General features: G+C 33.4%; 1 protein-coding gene across 1 annotated transcript in view; it reads left to right on the top strand.

Annotated features, from left to right (window-relative positions):
• Positions 1-27,315, top strand: part of LRP1B (LDL receptor related protein 1B) — a 1,837,374-nt gene that overhangs the window by 1,149,274 nt on the left and 660,785 nt on the right. Inside the window, exons 18-20 of the mRNA XM_049097407.1 lie at positions 2,581-2,697; positions 17,605-17,685; positions 18,839-19,006. Coding sequence (XP_048953364.1) covers positions 2,581-2,697; positions 17,605-17,685; positions 18,839-19,006 — 366 coding nt within the window. The remainder of the gene's footprint in view (positions 1-2,580; positions 2,698-17,604; positions 17,686-18,838; positions 19,007-27,315) is intronic.

Below are 27,315 nucleotides of genomic sequence, written 5' to 3'. Positions count from 1 at the left end.
CTTTATCATTGTCTTCTGTAATCACTGTAGTGTTCCTCGTGAAGGAAAACAATCTGAGAAAACTTTTCTAGAACTAAGTCTCAATGACAAGGAGGGAATATTGTGACATTGAAGAAAAATCAAATAAAAGAATATCGTATTGAGGTATTTAATAGATTCTTATTATGGGCCAATTATAATTTAATGGGAATGAAAATATATGATGTATATTCTTCTTTAAAGCAAGAAAACAAAACACTGAAATAGGGATTGAAGGAAGAGAGGAGAGATGTAGGAAAGAATGAAAAGTGTAGAGAAGAAAAGAGGAAGGGAGAGAGGAAGAAAGGAAATAAAGAAGGAAGAAGGGAAGGAAGGAGGAAAAGAGTGAGGAAAGCTGGAGGATGGAAGGGAAGAAAAATTGAAAACTCTCCCATTAATATTCTCTTAAATATCAAAAGGTAAAAGTATTTACTATAATCAGTAAAACAAAACAAAGACTTGTAAGAAAAACAAATATGAATCTCGCTCATACCTCTATGCCCCTTCCTTCCCAACAAGTAAACTAAATGCCAACATCTTCATCCTTCTCTAGGCTAATACAAATATATACATAAGGAAACATAGTTTTATTAAAATTAGCTAGGGACTTTGTTGATTAAATCTAAATGTTGAATAAATTCACAGAAATCCATACAGTTAGCTAAACAAGACAAATTTTAATCCTACTTGAAATTACACCATTGAAAACTTCAGAAGAATACATATTTGTTGGGATACTTAAAATCTATTAATGTAAAATAAATGCTCTATTTGTAAAAAAAAAAAAAAAAAAAAAAGGAAAACTCAAGTATTACGTAAAATGGATTAGATTCAGGGATGCCTGGGTAGCTCGACAGTTGAGCATCTGCCTTCGGCTCAGGGTATGATCCCGGGGTCTGGGATTGAGTCTCACATCGGGTTCCCTGAGAGGAGCTTGCTTCTCCCTCTGCCTGTGTCTCTGCGTCTCTGTGTATGTGTATCTCTCATGAATAAATAAATAAATAAAATGTTTAAAGAAAAAATGTTTTAGATTCAGAACTCTTATCCACATAAGCAAAGCAGGATACATAGTGTAATAATTGTCTAAAATTTCTAATTATAGACACTGAGGATGGAATTGCGCATCAAATCTGTCAAATCAAACTAGCAACGTTTTCATTGTTTTTCTCAAGTAATCTTTTAAGTATTCACTAATAATAGACACGCATTTTTACATAGCAAGTACACTTTGCTTAAAAGGAAGTAACTAGCACATAACTTTTAAGACATTCTTTTAAGTGACCTCTAAAACTCTAATTTATGGAAATCCATTTTAGTGTATTAGGATGATTCGTCTTTGAAACACTCTCAATTTTATACTAGCTATTCATTCATGAGGCATTTTGATGAAAGGGAAATACATCTTTCTATTTCATAAGCCCAAAACCAGAAGGAAGTCTATAAACTAAGCAATGTTCTCTTATCCTAGCTACAGAAATGCAGACCCTAAATGTTCCTCATCTGTCCAATCCTCATCTGAGCCAAATGTTAAAAGGTATGAATATAGCCTTCCTATAATTTTCCACTCTTTTTTCCTGATCCAATAAAAAGAAGTAGTAATAGAAAACTGATACTTAAAAAGAAAAGTTTGTATTTCAGACAGACAAAAAAATCAAACACATAAAAATAAATAAATCCAAAAAAAGAAAAACAACTAAGTTTGTAAAACTAAGGTCTAAGGGAAGAGTTAGGGTGACTATCAAGGATTTCATGCTTTCAAAAGCTGACCTGACTGTAATAGAAAATGGTAATCAAACTCCTTGTAGAACACAACCAACTCCTTCACTGAATAAATGAAACTACTGCTTTTGGCTAACATAGAAAGAAAGATTCCATGTGTGTGTTCTTTGAAACTCTTGAGAGAGGCCAAAGCAAAGTTTATTAATATACTCCGATTTAAAAATTACACATTTTTATATAGCTATGCTGAAAAGTAGATTTTAAACATCCATCATAAGGCTAAATGTATGCTTTAGAAAATATTTTCTGCATTTTTGTTCCATATATTGGCTCATTTAGTGTCTAGGAAATAAATGCATTGAAACGTTAAAGGAAAAGAATAATTGTGCCCCAATGACTAGAAACTAGATATCCTGATAATAATCTCCAAATCCTTTCTCCTACATTACAGCAAGTTTTCCTGGTTTATTGACAGACTGTGCAAAATCCTTTTTTGTTAATTAAAAGTTGGATGAAATTTAATTCAACTGTATATTCATAAGCATGTGCCAGGCAAAAATTGTAAAATAATGAATTCATAGCTTCATTTATGGAAGTGTGTGAGGATTACTGAGTATCTTGTCATCTCGTAGCCACTGTAATTCAAGGGCAAAGCATGTGAACTTTAGAGAAGACAAGCAAGTCGGTAGTATCAAAAAATTAATAAAAATTTACTTTAAAATATTTTATCTAATAAAGCAATAGAAGATCTTATGTGTATGAGTTATTGCATGATATATTTTACCTGAACATTATTCAAAAGGCCTCTAAATGTATTATTTGTACATTAATTGATTATCTTAGCCAGAACATGCCAAGTGGACCAGTTTTCTTGTGGAAACGGGCGCTGCATTCCCAGAGCATGGCTATGTGACAGGGAAGATGACTGTGGTGACCAGACAGACGAAATGGCATCTTGTGGTAAGTTGTGAGTGAATCTCACTGTTAGTGGAGACGAGGTCAAATCACTATAATCTCTCTTAAGAGGCTATTTATTTCTTTATAAATACTGGTCAATAAGGCAAAAGATCTGTTATACTCTATTACTGCCTTTTAGGCCTGTACCTTAATGGTAACTTTGGGATATATCCATTTCATGACTCAGTAACCATACCCTTGGCTAAAATAAAAGGATACAAACATTACAGATTTTACTAGGAAGTGGTTATTAGAAGCTTAACAGGATTCTCAAATGTTCATTATTAATCTTATGTTTGTAATGATTAGTTTTTTTCTAATGGAGTAGCTAATTGAGTGACATTTGGAGTAAATTACAACTACATGTTTCTTGTTGGCATACATATGTTGTCTTCTTGGAACAATAAACAATACAAGCTAAAAATACATAGTTGGGAAACCATTTGTTTCATTTCTATTGAGTCATATAATTCCGTTATTAGCTTAAGACAGTTTTATTAATGGCAAAATTCCTAGTCACTTTCCATGGATCCTCCTACTTTTGGAAATGGTATTTATTGTCACATAAAGTTGCAAATTTAATTACTCTCATTTATACTCATGTATCAGTAGATTTTATTATCATTTGTCTGCATAATGTGTAGTGAAATGTAGTAAGGGAATGAATCTGGTCTTCTAAGAACTTGTTTTTTGTTTTTGTTTTTTTTTTTTTTTGACATGGCTATGAATTTTTGAAACTACTAATGGGGAAAACATACATTAAATATGTTTAGTACATTTATTAGAAATATAATACAATTGAGAATATATACTTTTAATAATTTAAGTCTATGTTGTAGTACTTTTAGCAGTTGGAAAATAAGACTTTTTTGACCTCTCAAGTCAAAGGCTTTATTAAGGGATGCATTCTTTCTTTACCTAAAATTTTATTTTTTAAAATTTTCGTGTACTAGACTATTAAGTCCCTATGGACTTTTGAATTTATGATCTTTGAATAAAGTATAGATAAGGAAGTAGCATTGACATTGTAAAGAAAATAATAGCAGTGTTGAAGAAAGCAATAGTCACACAGTAACAGTCAATTTTATATTACACATGTAGAGTTTACAAAGCCTGTCCAGTTAAAGGATTTGAACAATGTATCCTTCTCCTTTCCAATGTCCAGACTTTTCCTGTGGCTGGGTCTGCATCTGGGCAGCTCTATTATTTTGGAAGCTTGATTGCGTTCCTGTTTCCAGCATGTCCGTTCAGAATATAGAAAAAGGATAATGAACAATCTGAAAACATTAAAGACAGAGAAATCCTAGAATCAGACTAATTTAGGACAGGCCATGAAAACATTATAGAGTAGAAAAATAAATAAGGAGCTCATTAGAGAGCTTCAATTAGGTCTTTGATCTGACTTATATTTAATACTTTTCATGAGGTGAGGGAAAGAAGGGTGGAGGGAGTTCAGACACATAGTGTCTTTTTTTTCCTCTTTTTTTAATTTAAATTCAATTTGCCAGCATATAGTATAACACCCAGTGCTCATCACATCACACAGACACAAACTTTCTTATTGAATATTTACAACAAATCTATGAGAAACATAGTAATGTTTAGATTTTACAGATAAGGGAATCAAAACTTTGACATTTGACAACTTGCTGGAGATCGCAAGGCTAATAAATAGCAGGACAAGGCTTTAAATCCAGGTATACTTGAAACTAAAACTCAACATTTCAGGTCGACTTTGTCTGGGAGCCATGGATTGGGTGCAAATAGGGAGTAGATCATGTCATTTTACCTATTCATGTCCATTGATTATCTTATTTAAATGAACATATATTTATAATAAGTTTTGTTCATTGATATGTTGGTAAACCCTTTAAGATCTCCTGCTGGAAAGGAGCCCTGATCTAGTGTTTGCCTATTTTGTGGTGTAAATACTCTTGCCATGACCAATATCAGGTAGCCAACATGACTTTCTGAATGTAGATTTGAGAAAATACGTGCACATCAATTTATAGTATTTCTACAAGACAGATGTAATAAACATGACTAACTTCAAGAGTAAAATAATTAGGAAATTGTGAATCTTGATTTTTATTACCCTTGTATTCAACATTATTTAATTATAAATCTATATAGGTTATGTATTTTAAATAATGTGCTTAACAATTGATTCCTAGAATCCTTGAAAATTTATAAATCGGTTCTTGCAAGCTGGCACAGGATACCTCAAGTATACCACTGGATATGAACACACTGTGAAATGTAGTTGTCAGTTTGCTTTTGAAATATAGCCAAATTTTATAGAGTGTCAGTAAGCCACATGGGTTAGTCTCAGCACCATTTCCCTTTTATAAGGTGAGAAACATGTTTCTCTCCAAACTTGTTCCTCTCTGTAGTAACATGCATTTATCTTTCAGATTGTCATAATAAATCAAAATTTATGTCAGTAGGGAAGCTAATAGTGAAGCTCTGGTAGGCACAAGCTCACTTTTAAAGTTATAAGAGAAAGGCATAGATTACTCTCAAATCAGAAACTATCTGTATATTGAATACAAAATGGCAAAAATATTATAAATTGTTTAATTTACCGCATTAAAAAAGTCACTCTCTTTGGCAGTAATGTAGAAATGAATATCGGTTCAAGTAATTCCCAGTCTTATTAAGCATCATTATAACATTTGGACCGATCATATTTCACTTTTCCCAGTGGAATCAGTCAAGTTCCCATAGGTTTAATCCTACTAGAAGAGTGCACTCTTTTTTTTATGTTTTAGTTCTACAAACAGCTTCTGTTTTAATAACTACTATTTTACACTGAAAATACCAAAATTTGGATTTTAAAACATGAGAAACCGATGGTTAGAAATGCTTCTGGTTGCCATTAGGAGCAGAAGGTACTGAAATCAAGGGTCAAATTTTAGTGGATATCACTAGCACCTGTTTATAATCCTCATTGATTTTATTTGCATTTGCCTTTACAACAAATTAACTGAACATTTCAGGTTGAGAGTATATGTGGACAGACACATAATTAGGAAGGCCCTTGAGGATTCACTCTTCATCTTTAAACAATCTTTTTACTCTTTTGGTAGTCTTCATGTGTAGACAGGAGGCTCTGTAGATTGATTCTCCACATAAGGGAAGATATGTTAAAATTGTGAAGAATGTGCTAGAAGTGAACTATGTGTCAAAGAACTAAATAGTCACTCATTTCAAGGTGCTAATTGGTTCTCAACTTTGCTGTCAGTAAAAAAAAAAAAGAAAAAAAAATCACCCAAGAAGCTTCAGAATCACCTGTCCATGCCTCACCCCAAACTGATACTGATTAAATATGGGTCTCTGGGAGTCAAACCTCAAAAATCAGTATTTTTAATGCTGTCCATGTGGTATGAATGTGCATTCAAGTCTGAGAAACCTTAAGGCTGAGATTCTCAAACTTAAGCATGCATCACCATCTCTTGGACTCTTGTTAAAAAAGCAAAAGCAAAAATCAAAACCAGAATCTGGGCTTAATTTCTAAAGACTATGACCCAGTATGTCTTAGATGGTCCATAATTTATATTTCTAGCAATTGATACTGATTCTAATGCTACCGGTCAAGGGACCCTACTTTGGGAAGCACCATTCAGGTTTGATTTTATCTAGCATATATTTAATGACATAATTATGTCTATATAAGCAAAACGAATTAAGATGGAAGCAACTATCCAGAAGAAAACTCTTCCCATCTCCAAATTATGCCATTAAATATAATTGTATTTCATGACTACATGTGAGAATATGTCAGACAAACTTTCATTTTGCCCCTTGGAAAATTTATTGCCAAAACAGTATATTTGCTTATTTTAAACTAATTTAACTGTTCTGTGGTTGTTCGGTCTTCCAAGTATCTCCAGCATGCCTTATATTCATTATATTTTTTAAAATAAATGCACCTTTATGTGAATTGGTAACTTTGGCTTGTTCAAAGGATTTAACTTGGGAAAATAATGGAAATTTATCAACAGATTGAAAGACAGTTCAGTCGGGTATAAATAAAATCCATTAAAATTTGCAAAGTTAGTATGATTCCATTTTATGGATGTTGATCTTTTATATCTATGAGGATAGTAAAATCTTGTCTCCTGTACTTCTAATTTAAATTGTAAATGTTCTTATAATTTTATTCCGCATAATTAAGGAGGAGAGAATCATAAAGAGAATTGGCAAGTATCAGACACAAGCAGAAGAGAGAGAGTGCTGTCAAAAAGAAATCATTTCCCAGTTAAATCAGTATATGTTGTGTATCAAATATATGTTCAATGAGGTTATTAGAAAAACAAAGTTTCTGATTAAATATATTGATTATTATTATTTATAGTATACATTATTATTAATTTTATAAGAAAAATGCATATTTTATGTAATGACTTAAGTGAGGATTATTAACCCATGGAATACTGGCAAAATATGGATATTGCCAAGCACTGCTTTCAATTGCTCTGCCATTCCTTGATAGCATCTTGGCAGACACAGTGATTCTGGTAACTTTTAATTATGTAACTCGATCCTACTCATTTTGAAATTCTAGTACTATATCTTAGTCAAGGCTTTCTTCTCCCCCCTGCTGGCTAGACTTTAGGTTTTGGGAACTTAGATGAGAGGTGACTGTATTCTATTTTTTCCTCCCTGCATCTGTTCCCTATTCTAGCCTTAGCTCTTCAGTCAGATGGGGCAGTTGGAGGAACAGGTAACCTCTTTTTAAGTAGGTCTAGTGGTAACCTCTGTTTCTCTGAAGGTGACAACTCTGCGACATGAGCAATGTTGCTCTCTTGAGAGACTCTCTTTTTTAAGATATTATTTATTTATTCATGAGAGACCCACAGAGAGAGTCAGAGACATAGGCAGAGGGAGAAGCAGGCTCCCTACAAGGAGCTAGATGGGGGACTTGATCCCAGGACCATGGGCAGACACTCAACCACTGAGCCACCCAGGTACCCCTCTCTTGAGAGAATCTTATGTGAGACCTTCAGAGAACCTTCTCTTCGTAGTTCCCTGAACTCCCTCTTCTCTGTTTCCTCTTCTTCTCCCTCACATCTAGACTTCTTTTATCCCCTTCCCCCACCATTCCCACCACAGATGACATATCTCCTAGCCTTAAGTTGCTAGAGCCCTCTTTGCTTGGTGGGCACCCCCTTGGTTGCATTGCTGATACCACCAAAACAAACAAACAAAACAAGTTTTGCTCTCTTTTTTAGGTCCACTTTTTGTGACCCCTAACCCCCCCCCCCCAAACATGCTTTATTAAATGTGATCAGGCTAGTCTCCTAATGACCCATCTCTTGGATACCACCACTCTCCACTTCTTTCTTCTTCTCTAGATGCAAGGTATAATGGTCCACCTACTTCCTGAGCAACACTCAGTCAGTTCCCTTTTCTCATGCATCCACAATATTTCATGAATGATTCTCATGGAGTCTCTCCTTCCCTTGAATCCACTGGTCTTTGAACAAAATTGACATATGGATTATTCTTCTTTTATAAGGAATAGCTCCAACTACTGAATTCTGTCTATAAAATGCAGGAGTATTTAGTGTCTCCTTGTTCTTAGTATTAGATCTAAATAAGCCAATGCCATGATAAAATGAAAAATCCCACTACTCCATGTATTTATTTACTTAACTCAGTCAATCATTTTCTCTCCTCTTATCCCGCTTGCTTTCTCCCTTCCTGTTTCCTGCTAAAGCAGGAGGCACATGCTGACTGGTACAGATTCTGCACAATAGGCATAATGCACATTTATTCAACTCATGGAAAGGTAGAAAGACTAAGAAAACCATTCATTTTAGCCCGTGTCATTATAAATAAGGAAACTAAAACTTTGAAGGTTGTGTGTCCAACATCACAGAATGAGTTAGTAGGTATGGCAAGCATTGGAACTCAGACCCAATGACTCCTCATCATCTGTTTCAGAGAATCAAGGTTTTGGTAGTTGCCTATACATGTTATCAAATTCAGTTATCCATCCAACATAAGAATCCTAAAACTGGTCTCAGACATGCTTACCCAGTCCTTGTTTGAATGTTTTCAGGAACAAAGAACTGGCCACTCCACGGGTAGTTAATTCCTCTGTTGGGCAGAAATTGTCAGAATATTTCTCCTTTGTACAGCAATCTTGCTAAAGATTCTACTCAATGATTCTTGTTCTGTCTTCTGAAGCTACATGATCTAAATCTATAACTTTGTCACAACATCACTCTTAAGTTAACCAAAGGCACCATTATGCCTACCTAACCCTTCTCTTCTCCAAGTGAAACATACCACTTCTTTCAGATTTCCTTACATGATAATTTATAGACTCCTTCCCCACCAACTGCCCTACTATGAATATACTTGTATTTTTAATAACCTTTTAAAATTAATGGTCTAAAATGGAGAGTTGATGTCAAATGGGTATAGAGTTTCAGTTCTACAAAATGAAGAAGTCCTAATGATCTGTTGCACAACAATATGAATATAGTTAACACTACTGAATCATATACTTAAAGATAGTTAAAATGGTAAATTTTATGTTTTTTTTTTTTTTGCCAGAATTTAAAACAAATTCACAGCCTAGAATTAAACAGAACATGGTATCCCATATGTGGTATTTTTACAACAGATTGAAGTGAACTTATTAACTTCACTAATTTAGATTCTAGGCTTCCGTTAACATAATCATAGATGGTAACCTATTGAGTAATTCCCATGTCAAGTGTCCAGTCAATTAAAATAGCTAAGCTTTTCTTATACACTGAATCATTCCTTTTGGATGCTTCTAATGTTTACTTTTCAAAGTTCTTTTACCTTTTATTTTGATAGTCTCCTGAGTCTTCCTTATTTACCTATTTCTGAATATTTACATGGGTCTGATGTTTTCCACTCCATACTGTCACTCTTATACTTCCATCCTCCCATAATCCCAACCCTGTTGCAGTTTTGCGATTTTGAATCCATGATATTAATGATGTCTCCCAGTTTTATATAATTCAAAAATTTGATAAGCATAATTTTTAAGTCTGTAACCAAATAATAGTAACAAAGGTGTGAACCTTTTGGCAAGTAATTAAAAACATCCTTCAGGGGAAATTGATCTAATAATTTAAATTGTATAGGTACAGTTTTGAACAAATTACACATTCACTTCAATTTACCACCATCTTGCACACAAGATACTTTATCTTGAGACTTTTTTTTAAGATTTTTATTTATTTATTCATGAGAGACACAGAGAGAGCAAGAGGCAGAGACACAGGCAGAGGGAGAAGCAGGCTCCATGCCGGGAGGCTGACATGGGATTCGATCCCAGGACTCCAGGATCATGCCCTGGGCCAAAGGCAGGCGCTAAACCGCCGAGCTACCCAGGGATCCCTATCTTGAGATTTCTTAAACATTGCTAAAAATACAAAACCACTCTGTGTATGGCATTTTCATGATATATATTTACCTAAAACTTGTATCAGCAAATAAGTTAGTTTTGCATGATTTGTTTTTATTTTGTTCTTGAGCAAATAGTCTCTTTTAAAAATGCTGAAAAATAATATTTTAGCAAGTTTATCCTAGAATTGCTGTCAGAGATATATGTATTCTTCACCTCTCTATTGTTTGAAAATTTTCACTCATTTTTGAAATCAGGACAGTACCATTCACCATTTTCCAGGTTTCATTCATCTTTCCCATTTTCCATTTATTTCAAAATGATTGTCAATATTCTAAGATCAAAAATATGTGTTTCATTACTTCTTTGATAACTTATTCAATGTGAAGATAAACTCATTTTTAGCAATTAGTTGTTTTTCTCTTTTCTTTGATTTAGAACCTTAACTTCCTATCAAACCTATTCTTCATTCTCCAATCTGGAAATAATTACTTCTATTAAAATGTTGGAAACAGGGTTTCCTGTGTGGCACAGTTGGTTAAGTGTCCGATTCTTGGTTTTGGCTCAGATGGTGATCTCAGGGTCTCAGGATCTAGCCACACCTCAGATTCTGTGCTCAGCATGGAACCTAAGATTCTCTTTATCCCTTATCTACCCCATGTGCATACTCTCTCTTTCTCTCTGTCTCTCAAATAAATAAATAAACCCTTTTTTAAAATGTTGGAAACAAAGAAATTAAGTTCTTTTTCCTGTCTGTGTCCTGCAGATTTATGCTTTGTATCCCAGATGGTCTTGTTCTGTTTTTTTTTCATGTTCTATAAATTTATATTTAAACATTTGTATTATTTTTGCTTGAAATGGTATACAAGCTTCTACTAAGTTGTCTTTTTGTTTTCTTATAGGTATGTGACATGCTTTTGCATTGTCTTTGGCTACAGTTCCCTCTTTTATACATCCTAGTATTAATAAGGCTCTCGATGCAAGAAAGTGGGAGGTTAGGCAAACCCTGGTGGGGTATATTGAAAGCCATAGGCAGAAATTAATAAAAACGGTTTTTATATCCTTGACCTAACTCAGCATTTCCTCAGCTCCGTGCTTGATGATATGAATCACCCAGGGCGTTTGGTACTAATAAAGATCCCCAGGCCACTATCACCCTTCTCCAAAAATTTCCATTCAATAGGTCTTGTATAGAGTCCAAGAATATGTATTTTAGGAAAAGCACCTCATATGATTCTGATCCTAAGGCACATCCAGAAAATTTAAACTATGTGATGTCAACATTCCCTACAAATTAAAATTTGTTAAGGCTACTAAAACAAATCACCACAAACATAAAGGCTTAAAATAGCAAAAACCCCTTCTCCCCACAGTTTTGGAGCCTGGAAGTCCATAATCAGCAGCACCTCCCCCAAAGAGAATCCTCTGCCTCTTCCAGCTTCTCTGTTGGCTCCAGCTCCTTCTCGGCTGTGGCAGCATCACTCCAATCTCCTGTTTCCATCTTCACATGGCCTTTCCCTGTGGAAATGCACATCTTGAGATCCTTAATTACATTGGCAAAGACTCTGTTTCTAAATAAGGTCACATTCACAGATACCAGGGCTTAGGATCCGACATAGCTCACTGATACGTATGATTCAACCCACAACACCTGAGGAAGTATGCGACCAGTTGAATTATAATAAAGGCTTAGGTATAAGTAGTTTTAAAAGCTGTACAGGAAAAAAAAATAAACGCTGTACAGGTACTTCTAATATACATACAGGTTTGTGAAACAGTCTCAAAATACCAGTGTTTTAGTCCTTGCCTCCTGACTTTGTATGCAATCTCTCTAGAACACGCCTCCAATCTTCAGAGTATCTTGCTTTTCTTTTTAACATTTTATTTAAATTCAACTTGCCAACATATAGTATAACACCCAGTGCTCATCCCTTCAAGAGCTTTTCATTGTATCTGGACCTCTGCATTCCCAAAAGAAATTTATCAGCCACTGGGCAGTAATAATTCTGCTGACAAAGATGCAGCCCTTTAAATTTCTGTCAAGAGTAAACATGAATTCTTCAGACATTTCAGCAGCATTGATTTTACACACACACACACACACACACACACCCTGCTGTGACAACCCACTAACTGTTCTAGTTTCCAGCACCCTCTTAATTTCTGGGCTCTGAAAATTTATATTATTTTCATACACATGCAACCATGTATTAACATGTTTGATTATTACTTTATCTAGCATTTCTCATTCATCTTCCTCATTGCCAGAACTGTTCAATATGTTTTCCAGGTCTCCTATTAGTCTCACTCTGCATATACTTCCCAGATGCTCCTCTTGACTTCCACGGCTCTGATCAATAGTGATTACTTCCAAATCTATTGCTCTAGCCTATTTGTAGCTCCTAAAATTTCACTACTTCTTATACCCTATTGCAGCCATTCGGAAATTTTTATAGTGTTTCAAACATTTTATTTTATTTTATTTTTTAATAAAATAATTTTTTATTGGTGTTCAATTTACCAACATACAGAATAACACCCAGTGCTCATCCCGTCAAGTGTCCCCCTCAGTGCCTGTCACCCACTCACCCCCACCCCCCGCCCTCCTCCCCTTCCACCACCCCTAGTTCGTTTCCCAGAGTTAGGAGTCTTTATGTTCTGTCTCCCTTTCTGATATAACAGTGTATATTCTCATTCATTTGGGGAATATAAATAATAGTGAAAGGGAATATAAGGGAAGGGAGAAGAAATGTGTGGGAAATATCAAACATTTTATATACTGTGACTTCTGGGCCTTCAGGAATGCCATCTTTCTGGAATATGCTAATAGCACTCCTTCCCCTCCTGCTCCCCTCCTGATTTCACCTGAATATATCATTCCTATCAACTTGTATATAGCTTCCTCTGGGGTGAATATCTAAGAGTAGTTTTGATGTTTCTATTGTGAGTTGCAATAACACTTTATGGGGTTTACATCATAGCATTTATCAGAAAAATTTTTAAATCACTTGTTTAATTATACTACAGAGATTTTTTTTCCTAAATGATCGTAAGCACTCTGAGAAATGAAAATGCTAAACTTTGTATTTCCAATGCTTAGAACTATTTTATTCATTCATTCTAGGTGAGATATCACTAAGTCCTAGAACTCTATCTGGTATAAAGCTCTCAATATTTTGAGAATAAAACTTTTGAAGTAGTTTTCTACTCTGTTGAACAGAGTAGGAACTTGAAGTCAGAGATGTTAAGTGAGTATCCAAGGTCATATATTAATTAGTGTTAAAATCAGGATTTTAACTCAGATTTACCTGCCTATAAACTATGTTCTTTATATATGACTTATGTGATGTATAAAATGAGGTTTTTATGTAACAACAATGGAAGAGTAGCCAAATGAAGACTATTTGTGGTATACTGTTTTTTAATGGTCTTCTCCAAAGTATATTTACCTTATTGGCTCTTTTGAAGTCTGTCCTATGTACATACCAATTCTCAGGAGCCACAGCTAGTATCGTTATCTAGAAATGTATTTCTTCCAAGGTTATAGTCCTATAATCTATATGACTTTAAAAAACAGTGTTTCTCATAACCATGTTTAAGTATGTACCTTAGAGTAGGAATAATCATACTTAAAATTTAAATGGACTACATAAAACATAGGAAGAATTAAATTTTCTATCCTTCCAAAAAATGTTTCTGTGCTATAATTTTTTGAAGGGTATTGTGTATGATCAGTGTGGTATAGGAAAAAATAATATATTTTAAAATCAGTCACACTATTATTCAGATTTTACTCTGACACTTGCTGGTTATGCAGTATATCCTCAGGCAAGTTATGCTGTTTTCTTTTACAAATCGGGGTTGGCAATAACAATTGCAGGGCTGTTGTGAAGAGTATAAGTAATGTATATACATAGCTAGCCTAGTGTCTCATACACAATAAATAATAATATGCAATGTGAGTATTATCATCCTTTCAAGTTTAGATAACATTTTCCTAACCTCGGACTCGTGTAATATCCTACTTTGTCATTTATTTTAACCTGAATCTCCTATTATTCTCCACATAGTTAGTCATGATGGTCAAATTTATACACATATAGGATGTGGATTACATATTCTTAAACAAACCTATGATAACTTTGAGACTTCAATAATAAATTACTTAGAAATATTCATTTTGAGGCCAAAAAGGAGAAATAAGTAGGAAAATTCCTAGAGACAAGAAAGAAACAAATTGGATCTGAAAACTATCTCTAAGCTTTGTGTACTGGATAAATATAAGTACCGTACCAACGATGATTACCCTTGAGAGAGAGAGAAAATTGTTGCCATTTACATAATAGCATACATATAACCCAGCAATAAATTTTAAGTGAAAGATATAATAGATAAATTAAGCATACCACCTGCAACAATGGAAGATTTTTTAACAGTCCATTACTCCACATTAACTATTCTACGAGGTGGAAGTAACCACAGAAATAAAATAGAGTTTTCTTTTCTTTAGTATTTTAATATAGTAAAATGTACGCCACTTTCATTCATGTTTTTTTTCTCCTCAGAGTTAATCAAGTAATCTTTCCAGGTGTCCTACAGTCTGTCTCCTGGAAGATCTAGTCAAAGTCAAGAAAAAAAAGATTGTTTTTAACATTTAAGTCTTTTTCAAATATAAGAATTCATAGTGGTCTCTTAAAAAGAACAAGTACCTAGAAACAGACTGAGATATCAGATATTATTTTCAACTCTTAAAGTAATGCTAATATGGAAAAACATAGAAAGGCTAAATTTATTTTAAGAAGCTTTTGTTTTATTTTTTTAGGAGAAAGAGTATATTGTCATTAAACTTTGTTTCTTTCTCACTATGAGATATTGGTGATAAGATACTAAGAAATTATGGATACAGTATTTTCTATCATTAGTGAAAAATGAAGTGCCCTATATTATACTTAAATTTTTGATGGAACTCCTAAAATGTGTTGTGCATTTGATTGCATTTTTAAGCAGAGAAAATCCAAAGATAATTTTAACACTTTAAATTCATTCCTCTATTTTTTCTTTTTTTCTGAAGTTCAGTTACTATCTTTTATTGGAATGCTGTGATAATCCCAGGAGTTATTCAGTAGATAGACCCAATTTTTGCTACATTACATGCTTTCAGGGTGTGGTGCATTTCCAGATGACCTTTCTTCTGACTTCTTGACCTTTAGGACTTTAAGGACCTGAGAGATCATGTTACAAATCACATGGCTGTCACTACAGAGGCTGTGTGATTTACTCAAGGTCACAGTGCTTTATCAAAGAAACAGAAATGAAACTCTTCAGTCCCTTATACCTGTCCCTTCATTTAATGCCTTTATTCTGTTTAGTGATTTGCCCTATGCCTTTTCTAGCTCCTTTTTAAAAAAATTCCATGTAATTTGCCTTTGGTCCTATAAAGTAAGCCAGACAATGTGCTTGCCAAGAGAAAGTAATGTAACTAAGTATTATGTAAAAAAAAAAAAAAAAAAAAAAAAAATTCAGAAATGAGATGCAGCTATTTAGGAACACATACACATTATTAGCAAGTATGTGTATTATATTCACTGTGGGCAGGTATATGACTTATTTTCTCAGAGATTGAAGGTGCATTGGGTTTTAGATTATTTTATTTACTTTGAAAGTTTTTACCTTTTTGGGAGCTAACTTCCAGATTTTTTTGGAGGGGGAGGGGGCTGGTTTTTAGACTTAGAATCTAAGAGGTAAACTCTTAAAGGTTACTTGGAACATTTTCCAGCCAATGAAATATTGTCAAATCTCAGAAGTCTCCAAATGCTTGGAGTGATTTATTCTTTTCCTAGTTACATGTATGATATTGATTAATATGTTCCTAAGCTTATAGAAGAGAGGTTAAAAATGTGAATTAACCTATTATAGATTGAAAAAGATGCAGTGTTATTTTTAAAAGTTAGATCTCATCATATCTTAGAATCTGCATTTTGTTTTTTACTCATTTTACCATCACTTATACTGCAGTTTTGTTTAAAGTCACTCTTCATGTCTACTCTACATCTTCTAAGCATTAAATGATTATCTAAAGAAGAAAACATATTTTAGACAACATCCCTGTTGATTCTTGAAACATAAACACAAGTTTTCATTATCTTGTCAGGTAACAAAAGAAAATTCTCTTAGAAGTATTGATTAAATTATGCCTTGAGCGTTTTCACTTTTCTTTTCATCACTTCCCCTTATATGTCAGAAAATTTGTTGAGTTGCTGCATGGATAGCTTTTGATACAGTCTTTTCTCTCTTCATATCAACGATTGCCTCTTTTTCACTCCTGTCTTTGAATCATATTTAGGCTCTGATCACATTTTTTAAAAGTTAAAATTATTCTAAACTTCATATCTTGAGGCATCTCTTTGGTAATCATAAAATTTAATTAAGATTTGTTCAGTTTTAGAATACTTTCCATTCAAATTCCAATATCTCGGAGGGATATACTCAAATGTAAACTCACACAAAGAAATTGCTTTTTAAGAAGTGGAAAGCAAGGAATCAATACCATATAAACCAGATCTGATATGAGCCACTACTTTCCTTACATTTTGTTTATGAAATAATATCAATTTATGTTGTCATTTGGATAAGTTACTGGTATTAGAGATGGCAGTCATTTGTAGTCTGTTCACTGGATGCTATTGCTGGTCAGTTTGGCTGATTCTCTTTGCCCAGCTCAACTACATTCTAGAAGGAGTTCTCACAGGCTCCAAGGTTGACTTATTATTTCACCATTTTAAGAATGAGGATGAATACTATAGCCCCCAATTTAATTTGAAATATTATTTTGAAGATAATACACAAAATATGTCTTTGCAACTATTATGCAAAATTAACTTGCTCACATTTTACCATTCAAGCTAGTCATGGCTTGACAAAAAGTATACATTAATATAGACTTTTAACTTTAAAATGTCAGAGTTTTTAAGGGAAAAATATAAACCATTCTATAAAAGTTATAACAATGTCATTCAAAATTATTATTTCCTAAAGACACTGTCACCTATGTGCTTCATTGATTAAAATACTAAGAAGATGCTCAGTACCATGATTTCAAATATTTTGTAAAGTTCTAACTCTTAGAAAGGAATAATCCAGAATAGGCCTGGATGGAACCCCTGGGAAACATAACTGCCTGACCAGCCCAAGTCCCAGGGCCAATAAGAGGTCTGAGTGTTAACTGCCATTCAAACCTTCTTACCAGTGGTGCAGTGCAGGGAATGCAAACAATTCTTCATCATCTGATTCTCCTAGGCTTTTTTATTCACTGTAAAGTACTCATTTAAAAAAATATTAAAAGTATGAATATCCTATGCTCTTAAGAAGTTTGTCACTATATTAGTTTTTCTAAGGTTTCCTCTGCCTTTTGTGGAGGATAGGGGTGGAGTTCTGGTCACATTAGCAAATTAGAAACAAATTAAATCAAGCACAGTCAATAACATCTTTCCTATTGAATATTTTTATATCTTTCATAGAATTTCCAACTTGTGAGCCACTAACTCAATTCATATGCAAAAGTGGAAGATGCATTAGCAGCAAATGGCACTGCGACTCTGGCAAGTACCAAATGTTCCCTGTATTGCACTGATTTGATTGGGGGCCTGGCTGTCAGTGCCGCTTCACCTCTTTCAGATGCAGCTTGTACAAGAAGTTTGCAAAGCCAAGCAAAATGGCTTAGACAAGTGGTGAGAGGGCACCTGGCACATCAGTGGGGATTAGCATTAAGGATAATGGGACTCGATATCTGTCTCATGGGACTATAAAGAGATTTGTGTTCAGATATTATACTGGACATAGTCTAAATCCACAAACATGAAGTAAAGGGGACAATTGAGGCAATGACCTGGACAATTTGGGTTCTCTGAAGCATCGGTGTAAAGTGCTCTGTAACCTCAGGATGAAGGAGTTTATAGATTATTATGGAATTATCCAAATGGTCCTAACTCTGCTCCCTTGCTCTTTATGTATAAATGGTGTTTTTTCTCATACTCAATTGTATCATTATGCTAAATTATGCCAAACACAGGTAAATGAATTATGTATAAATCATACATTCTCAGTCACTGATTTCAATTTAATCTATTTTCACTTTGCATTTCTCTCATCTCCCTCCTGCAACAGTTGTTAATAAAGAATATAAATCATTGCTAATGATAGTGACAATTTCCCAGTATAAATACTCACTTAAGTGTCAGTAGAAGAAGAGTGCATAGTGACTCCTCATGTTGACAATGGAGAAGGGTCTGAATTAAAGATATAGTCATAAACTCTGGGGCATAGAGATTGTAGTTCTAAACAATAATTTTCCATGCTAATTATATCACCAGCTGTATCATTTCATGAAATTCCTGCAGTCACCATTGTCCTCCCATTTTATAATTATTACCTGCTGCATCGATTTGTTCAGTCAATGGTTAGTCATTTCTGAGTGAAATAGAAATTAAGCTTTAAAATCCAAAGGTGAGGATTGTTTTCCCTCTTTGTTTAGTAGTTGTTGTTTAATCAGAAGTGAAACAATATCGAAATGAATATAATCCCTCCACTGTTCATGGGAAATGCTGATCATTAATTTATCATTCTTTTATCAAACCCAAAGGAATACTCTATGTAAAAAAAAAGAAATGTTAGATATTTCATAAGAGAAGTTTTTTTTTTTTTTTTTTTTCCTGGGTCACTTTTCACTTCCTTGATGTTGATCCTTCTTTCCAGATGATGACTGTGGGGATGGCAGTGATGAGGTTGGCTGTGTTCACTCTTGCTTGGATAATCAGTTCAGATGTTCCAGTGGCAGATGCATCCCAGGCCATTGGGCCTGTGATGGTGACAATGACTGTGGAGACTTCAGTGATGAAGCCCAAACCAATTGTACCAGGGAAGGTTAGTAATTTTGTGAAGATATGAACTCTCATTTTTAAATTGATATATAATATTTAAGTGTTTCAGAACGAATATTATATAAAGATAATATTTGGAACAGGGTAAAATAATTGATTGCTTTACTTTCACTCTTTAATTTCTCTGGTTTCTCATTTTAATACCTCCTTATACTTTGATTCCTTCTGTGGTTTTTGCTTCTTACTTTTATCAGATGCTTTGTTACTCCTTTAATCCTCTCCAACTCCTAAATTGCCAAACCCCAAACTCTTCCCAAAAGGAAAACAAACTAAAAATAAGAAAGGCATACTTTTTATTTCAACACCAAATTTGTTTTTTTTTAGGCTTGAAATAACCCCCTATTAAGTGATGATGTATTCCAACTGACTGACTTCTGGAATGTTAAAGAGAGGGATACTGTGACCATGCGTCTCAGCATTGTCCAGCAGACTTGATCCTGTCATTTGCATCCATTACTTGCAAAATTTGATCAGCCATAGGTCATGCTAATAAATTAGAAATCATGTTGGAAATGTCACAGAAAAAAATCATTAGCCTGCCAAACATTCATACAATCAGTAACATTTTTTTTTAAATGGAAGTTTTCTTTCTGCTTAAGAAATTGGAAGGTTCATTTACTTTTTAATCTATTCCACAAAAATTTATTGAAAGATTTTTATGTGCCAGGCACTGTGCTTGGACTGAATGATGGGTAAGAGAAATCTGGTCCCTGTTCAGTATTTAAAATCTAGCATGCAAAGAGACAATAACATGATTTATTTACTGAATTGGGTACTTGGGGTGGGAAGGCATAGATTGTGTGATCATAAGAAAGGAATTGTTTTCAAAGTATTTTCCAGAGGCATATATTTGTCTTCTGCAAATGTTTAACAACTTATAAAATAGAAAATTTCTGTATTTTTTCTCTGACACGTGTCGTTTTGTCTTTCTTTTGTTTCCTCTCTCTCTGTCACTTCCTCTCTCCTTCCCTTCCTCTCCTCATTCCCTTTTTTCTCTTTCTCTCTCTCCCACCCCTCTTTATTTCATTCTTTTGTCCTTTTCTGTCTTATTCTAGTTGGTCTACTGATATATAGGAACTAGAGATTTTCACTTCTTACTAGCCTTGCATGTAAAAGAAAAAGGTATAAAAATATATTTTTTCCTTTTTTAAAAATATTGGAAACATTCATCTAAGGTGTGGTTGACATGTAATTACCAAGTTACACTTTTAATGTAAACTGCATTTTCCCCCACCTCACAGATGTCTTTTTAGGCTCCTCATGATGTGTACATCTGTGGTCTGCTGGCACTGCCCCTAATATGCTGTGAAAGATAAATTGCCCCAAAGTTAATTTACTTTCATCTCAGAAATGAGATCCCATCCTTCTTTTCTATGTGTATTTGTCTCTACGTTAAAATGATCATTGCACATTAAGGAGTTTTGGAGAGATTGCTTTAGCTTCATGAGTATCCAAAGTGAGTGGTACATCCCTTTGTAGCCTCATTAGGTAATTTCTTAGGTTTGGATTATTATAGAATCAGTGTCTACTTAATGTTAATGACCTTCACCTTTAGAGCACCTCAATTTCACAAATATGTTACTGAAAAGGGTATACTGTCAATGTGAATACTATGCATTTCTTATATGATTATGGTAATATATTAAGGAAATGATCCAGATAATCTACATGATTCTTGGACATGTTTCAAGAAAAGAATGAAGAAAACTTCTTGAACTAATTTATATTTATCAGATTATAAATTCCCTAATCAAATACTATACTTGGTGAATACAAGTCACCAGAATTGAAGAAAGGGAACATACCATTGACTTTGGTACAAGGCAATTAAGAGTATTTCAGAGGGTATTCAAATATTTTTACCCATCATTACTTTATGTATTCTGACACAGAAGTTGTAAAATAATCATGACACATAGAATTGTTAAAGCTGATCAGGAAAGTCATTTTGCACATGCAAGGTGTGTAAGGTCATTGCAAAAGTAAAGTAGAAATTTGATGCAATTAGTCAGATAATTTAGTCTCAAAACCTGCTGCAGAAGAAAGACCAGGGGATTCTGGCTTGAGTCTCAAGACAGGCTGTCAAAACTGATCAAAGCCACCATATAATTGCTCAGCACTTTGCTGTACATTGCCTGGGTTAAAAGAGCATATGGTCTAGTTTCTCTTCACTCAAATTGCTTTCAAAAAAGCAAAAATACTCTTGAATTAACTTTTACTAGTAAATGAAACCAGGAATGGAACATTCCATATATAATCCTTATTTTAGAAAATTCTTGAATTTAAGTTTAATTCATATTTTCTTTTAAAACCACTTTCAAAAAAGAATTTCTATAGTGATGATCATTTGTTTCATCATAACAACTATATGGTGAAAGTATTCATTGCTAGCCCCCTTCTAGATGAATTCACTCTTCTCCTTCCCCCTAATGTTGTGCTGGTCTTTCCTCTCACTTCCAAGATCCCTTATTAGTCAAACGAGATGCGGTATCTTTAGACAGCCCTGCACACACACGCACATGCACACACAGGGTATACAAGAAAGAGAGGAATATAAAGACAATCCATAGCACATGGATTCCTCCCTTGGTTTCATTGCCTGTTTATCATTAATTTAGCCCTGGTTTCTTTTTTGTTCTGACTACTTTGGTTGGCACATTTTTCTATAATAACCCTTTTATAAGGCTACTGGGTGAATAGCTTTTCCAACGGAAAAATAAGTGACGCTCAAGGAATTTGGTATGAGGGAACACCCCCTAGAGCCTTAGGCCTGGCCATTTATTAAGTATTGAAAGGTTCTGTAAAAAGATGGTTTTACCTGTAAGGACATCTAGAGTAAAATTAAAATGAAACTTCTGTCTTTTCTTACAAGTCTTTAACTCTCTGTCTAGAATGGAAAAAAAAAAAATTAAAGAGAGAAGTAGAGAGAGAGAGAAAGGGACTCTGAACATATGCATCTATAAAATATGTATAAATATGTATAAAATACATAGAATTAATCTTATCTCATTGTTGACAGTTTAATTCATTTGAATTATGTATAGTTTCATTCCTCTACTTTTTGAGGGAATAATATCAACCATATTTTTCCCAAGGAGTAAGGCATTTTTAAAGTAAACGTATGATTTTTTTTGTGTGTGTGTATGTTTAGACAGCTATTCCCCAGGTCAATTTCCACTTAGAAATTGTCTTAAAAATTTATACTTAATAATTGCAGCACAAACTTGCATAATTCTTTCTCTAGAATTGATTTTGCCTAAATTTTGCAATTTCTCCTAAATGCAACTTAACTATCCCTCAAATATTTGGATTTTTTCTTTACTTTGAAGGGTCATCTGACCCTGATTTATGGTCATTGCTCTTTAATACCTTCTGTTTGGCTGTCTAGAAAGGGAATATTTACTGCCAGCTGCACTAAGAAAATGAGCTGGGTGATGATAGAACATATGGGATCTCCTATTTACATCACAAATACAAACTAACTGAAAATGTAAAATTAAATGTGTATTGACCTTCAATTTTGATTTATTATGAATAATCTTTAACAAGTTCCCAAATCCATTAGGCAGTTAAGTGTATAACATTATTAGTATGTATTCCTACACATGGTCATATTCTTCAACTTTAGCTGTTTAGCTTTGCTTCTGCTATGGAAACTTTCACTTTTCTGTTGGGCTTTATCTTTATTCATTTATTCATTTGCCTTGCTACTTCCCTGTTCACAGATTTAAGAAGGAAGCTAGGATAATTTTGTCTTTGTAGTTTCATATTCAAGTACAATATCTGATATACAGCAAATGCTCAGTAAATAATTATTGAGTGAAAGAGTTTATTTATTGACCAAAATTTGATTACACCCTCAGAATCCAACCTTTATTTGTTTTGTATTATGTATCTAATAACTTATTTTTCTGTTTCTTTGCCTTATTCCCAGATCCTGGAGATATTTTTATGATGTTGTACAAGACTAGATGTATTGATCTATTCATGTACATCTCTTTAATAAAGTGTAATCACTTCTGCTTACCCAATAAATATTTGCACTTTCAATCCAGGATTCAATAAAATAAAATAGATAGGACATCTCCTTTATCTTTTATTATTGTTTATTTTTATTTACATCATCTCTGTCCAATAGATAGTAAATTCCAGAAAGATGGGTAGAGCTTAAAGTTTTTTGGTATTTATTATTTAACAGTAAGTGCCAGTGAGAAGATTCCGTTAGCGATAATTTAGTGGGGGAGAAAAGATGTTAGCATCTGTTAGCAAACCACTAATTGCCAGACATTTTACATTTGTTACTTCACTTAATCCTCACAATAAGGATTACTCAGAGAGGTTAACATACTTGTTTAGGATTACACAGCTGGAGTTTGAAGCAAAGATTTTCTGTTCTTTTTTCTCCCATCCAGCTCCCTGCTTCCATAGCAATGGAATATAACCCACCCGTTTCATTTTTTTTTCTGACACTTTATCCATAACATTTATATGATCTCCAAATAATTACTATATTTTAATTTCATCTCATTTTCCTTTAAGAGAAAAGAAATAACTTTCTACTTATTACAAGTCATTGTAATGAAACTTTCCAAAGAGCACTAGAAGGAACCTGGAACATTATAGTTAATAACCACAGTAAATCTGCCTGTCTCCTTTTGTTTGTTTGTTTCTATTTTCCTTTCACTCCCACAACTCACCTTGATAAAGTGGATTCTGAAACTTTGTCATTACAATAGCTGTGGACAGTCTCACAAAGACAATTTCTTCAATCACCCAAAGTATATGTTAGTCAGCCATGAAAATTTCACCTAATAGACTTAGGAAATTTAGAAAGCTGGAAGAAAATGAAAGATCATTTAGTACAGTTATTTTATCATGCAGATGAAGTAAAGGGCTCATTTAAATAAAATTATTCTCATAAGTATTTAACAGCAACAACAGCAACAACAACAAAACATGCTGCTTCCTGGAAGGAGCTGATAATGTTCTGTGTTAGAGATTTGAGACTGAAAACTTTTATCCATAAAGACATTTTCAGGAGAGGTTTGAGATTCAAATGATTATGCTAAAGTCTTTGCAGAAAATTCAGAAAGGTCAGACTACGACCAACCAAAAAGGGATAATATCCTACCTAAGGAAATTGAATCCACCCACAGGAGTGCAAGTATCAAAACTTTATTTTGTGGCAGAAGACTTAGGTTACACATTTAAGCCTGGAGAGAATGGAAATTAAAACCAGTATCTCTTGACTTCCAGTCTATGTCATATCCTATCTCAGTTGAACGCATCATGTTTTAGCAGCACAGCTTAATCCTAACAACATAGAAAACAAGATACCAATGAATACTGTATAGTATTGTATACAATTAGGTTCAGTCATCTGTTTTGGTTTTCTTTTATGAAAATATTCTGAAGGTGCTTTCAGTTAATTTTTACTAAAACACACAATCAAAATAACTTATTTCTCAGTCACTGAATTTTATTGAGAATAAAATATTGTCTTTGAAGTTGAGGAAATTAGTAAATGATATACTCAGCAAAATCATACAATCTTCTCTTCCAATGATTTTTAATCATTCTCCTTTAAGGAAAATATGGATTATTTTCTGATAAAATACAATTAAAAGCAAATTTAAACTTTGTCTACATTAGAGGTATAATATCTACTTTCAATGAGATACAAATTGTCTGGCTTAACTTTATTCTCTCACAGATTGATTTATTTTCCTCAAGAAATGTTAACACGGAGATATCAAAACAATGTTAATTATTAATGGATTTTATCCATAGGAAATCTCTTTTTGTTTTCCAGGACAAAATAGCTCTTTAAAGGTTATTTTAACCTCAGTGCTACAAACAACTTTTACATCAAGAGCAAAGACTCAAGGCTTTTGAAACAATTAATAACAAAATCTGTTTTGAGAATCCACAGTGTTTCTAGCAATGTGATTATCTGTATAGTTAAAGGGAATCAGAAAAATATAATTTTAAAAATAAAATATTTTAAAAAGCTCATAAAATAGGAAAAAAGAAGTCAATTATCTTCATCTTAACTATACACAAAATTAATGATAGATCCACACTCTTAGAAAAAATTAGCTCTTGTATTAAGACAATAATTCCACATCTTAACACCAATCAGAGGAACATCTCTTATTTTTTAAACAATGTAATTAATAACAAAAGTCAATAGGTAACAAAAATACTTAATTTTAATGAAGAACCTCAGCCTCTTTCCTCTTCTTTTAATAGAGCCAAAATATAAGGGCAAGACTGAATTAATTTCCATAGTCTAAATTATTATTTTTTTTTATTCTCCAGTTGTGGCTAATGATCAGTGAAATGGTGGGACTTCAGGCATTCGGCAGAAAGTAGACAAATTTAAAACAACAACAACAAACAGAAAAGAGACAAAGGGCATGGATGATCTACAAAATAATTAATTCACCTCTCAGCAATTGAGTAGTGCCACGCTTTTGTGAGAATAAAGAAATAAGCAATAGAATAGAACTTTGCCTTTTTCCTATAGAAATAGTTGGGAGTTAGCTTCTTTCAGAACTTATTTGAACTGTCAGCCTTTGTTCCTTTATTTATGTGAAGCATAACTGAATTTGCACTTAGATATTATATTCCTGCAATGTAGCAATGAGATTTATTCACTTTTTGTTAGGAAATTTATTTTGGTTTTAGGTTGGTATGTGTGTACACATTGGCCTCCCAAAGAAAATTAATTGTCCTATTTGTATCTAAAACCTTCCCACAAATAACTTTGGTGTATAAGAGTATCCACATAAGTTGCCATGACCTTCCTGGTACAGAATATTCACTGCTATCAGAACCTTTCAGCACAGCATGTTGATATTGTTGATATGTATATACTTAAATGGAATATTCTATGAATCATAACCAGAATTCACACCATTTCAGAACAGGAGCTGTCAACTATTTTCTGTAAAAGGTCAGATAGTAAATATTTTAGATTTTGCCTATTGCAACTACCCAACTCTACAGTTCTGGAAGCCATAGAGTATATGTCTACAAATGATTATAACTGTGTTCCAATAAAACTTTATTTACAAAAACAGATTGTGGACCAAAATTGGTCTGCATATCATAGCCTGCTGACCTATCATTTAAAATGCAAGTGGAAATGGTCTAAAGAAACTATAATCTTAAATAATCCTTTATTCATATTCCATAGAAGAACTTTATAAGACAATGCAAAAAATAATGGGGAGGAAATAAAGTCCAAAGGAAGAAAAGACAAGCCATTAATAATTTCTAAATAATATTATCTGGCCTTTCCTCAAACATATACTTTATATGTATATGCTTAAAAAATTCTTTCTACATAAGAATGTTTCACATTATTTTAATAAATCAAATTAAATAAAGCAATATTTAAAAAAAAATTACCAGTAAGTATTTGATACCTGTTGTGAGCTAAGCGTATTGCCAAACCAAGAAATTCCAAATGTATAATATGTATACTGCAACCTGTTTTAGTTAATAATTGGTATCTAACGTAGCTATTAAGGTGACTGGCTAATTTGAACAGTAAATAAAAAAAATAGATTTCTCAGTTACACAGACAGTTCAGCAGATTAATACATCTGTGCACTAAAATTTAGATGATGTAAAAGTTCATCATTCGACATATAAATTCTAAATGGAATGCTCATGGTAGAGTTCCAAATATCAAAACTTAATTTAATTTTGTCTATTATTATTATTAATTATTATTATTTTTAAAGAGAGGGAAAGGTGGGGAAGGGCAGAGGAAGAGGGAGTGAGAAAATTCTAAGCAGGCTCCATACGCAGTGCAGAGCCCAATATTAGGCTTGATCTCACAACCTTGAGATCATGACTTGAGCCAAAGTCAAGAGTCAGATGTTTAACTGACTGAGCCACCCAGGTGCCTCAAAACTTAATTTTAATGAACTAAAAAGCAATGTTTTATTTGTTTTACATAGGTTTCACTTCTATACCTTACTGGGGGAGGTAAAGTCATGCTTTGAAATTTTGCTTCAATAAATATATGTCTATATGTCTATGTGCTTTCAACACAAAAATCATTTTAGTATTGTAATAATCAAACTTGTGCTTAGTTAGCCACATGTTCTTTTCCATTTCTTTTTCTTTAATCTTTTTAAAATTTTTCTTCTAAATTTGCTTTTCTGACTGACTCAGACAGTAAACATTAATGATTTGAAATATGATATCTTTATTTTTAAAGTTCCCATTATATCCCATGAACTAATAAATGGTTTTGATAGTTCCATCCAGCTTCTT

This window comes from Canis lupus, chromosome 19, assembly GCF_003254725.2.
Source record: "Canis lupus dingo isolate Sandy chromosome 19, ASM325472v2, whole genome shotgun sequence".
NCBI lineage: Eukaryota > Metazoa > Chordata > Mammalia > Carnivora > Canidae > Canis > Canis lupus.
The sequence above is the reverse complement of the archived record's forward strand: the minus strand, read 5'-3'. Positions and strand labels throughout refer to the sequence as shown.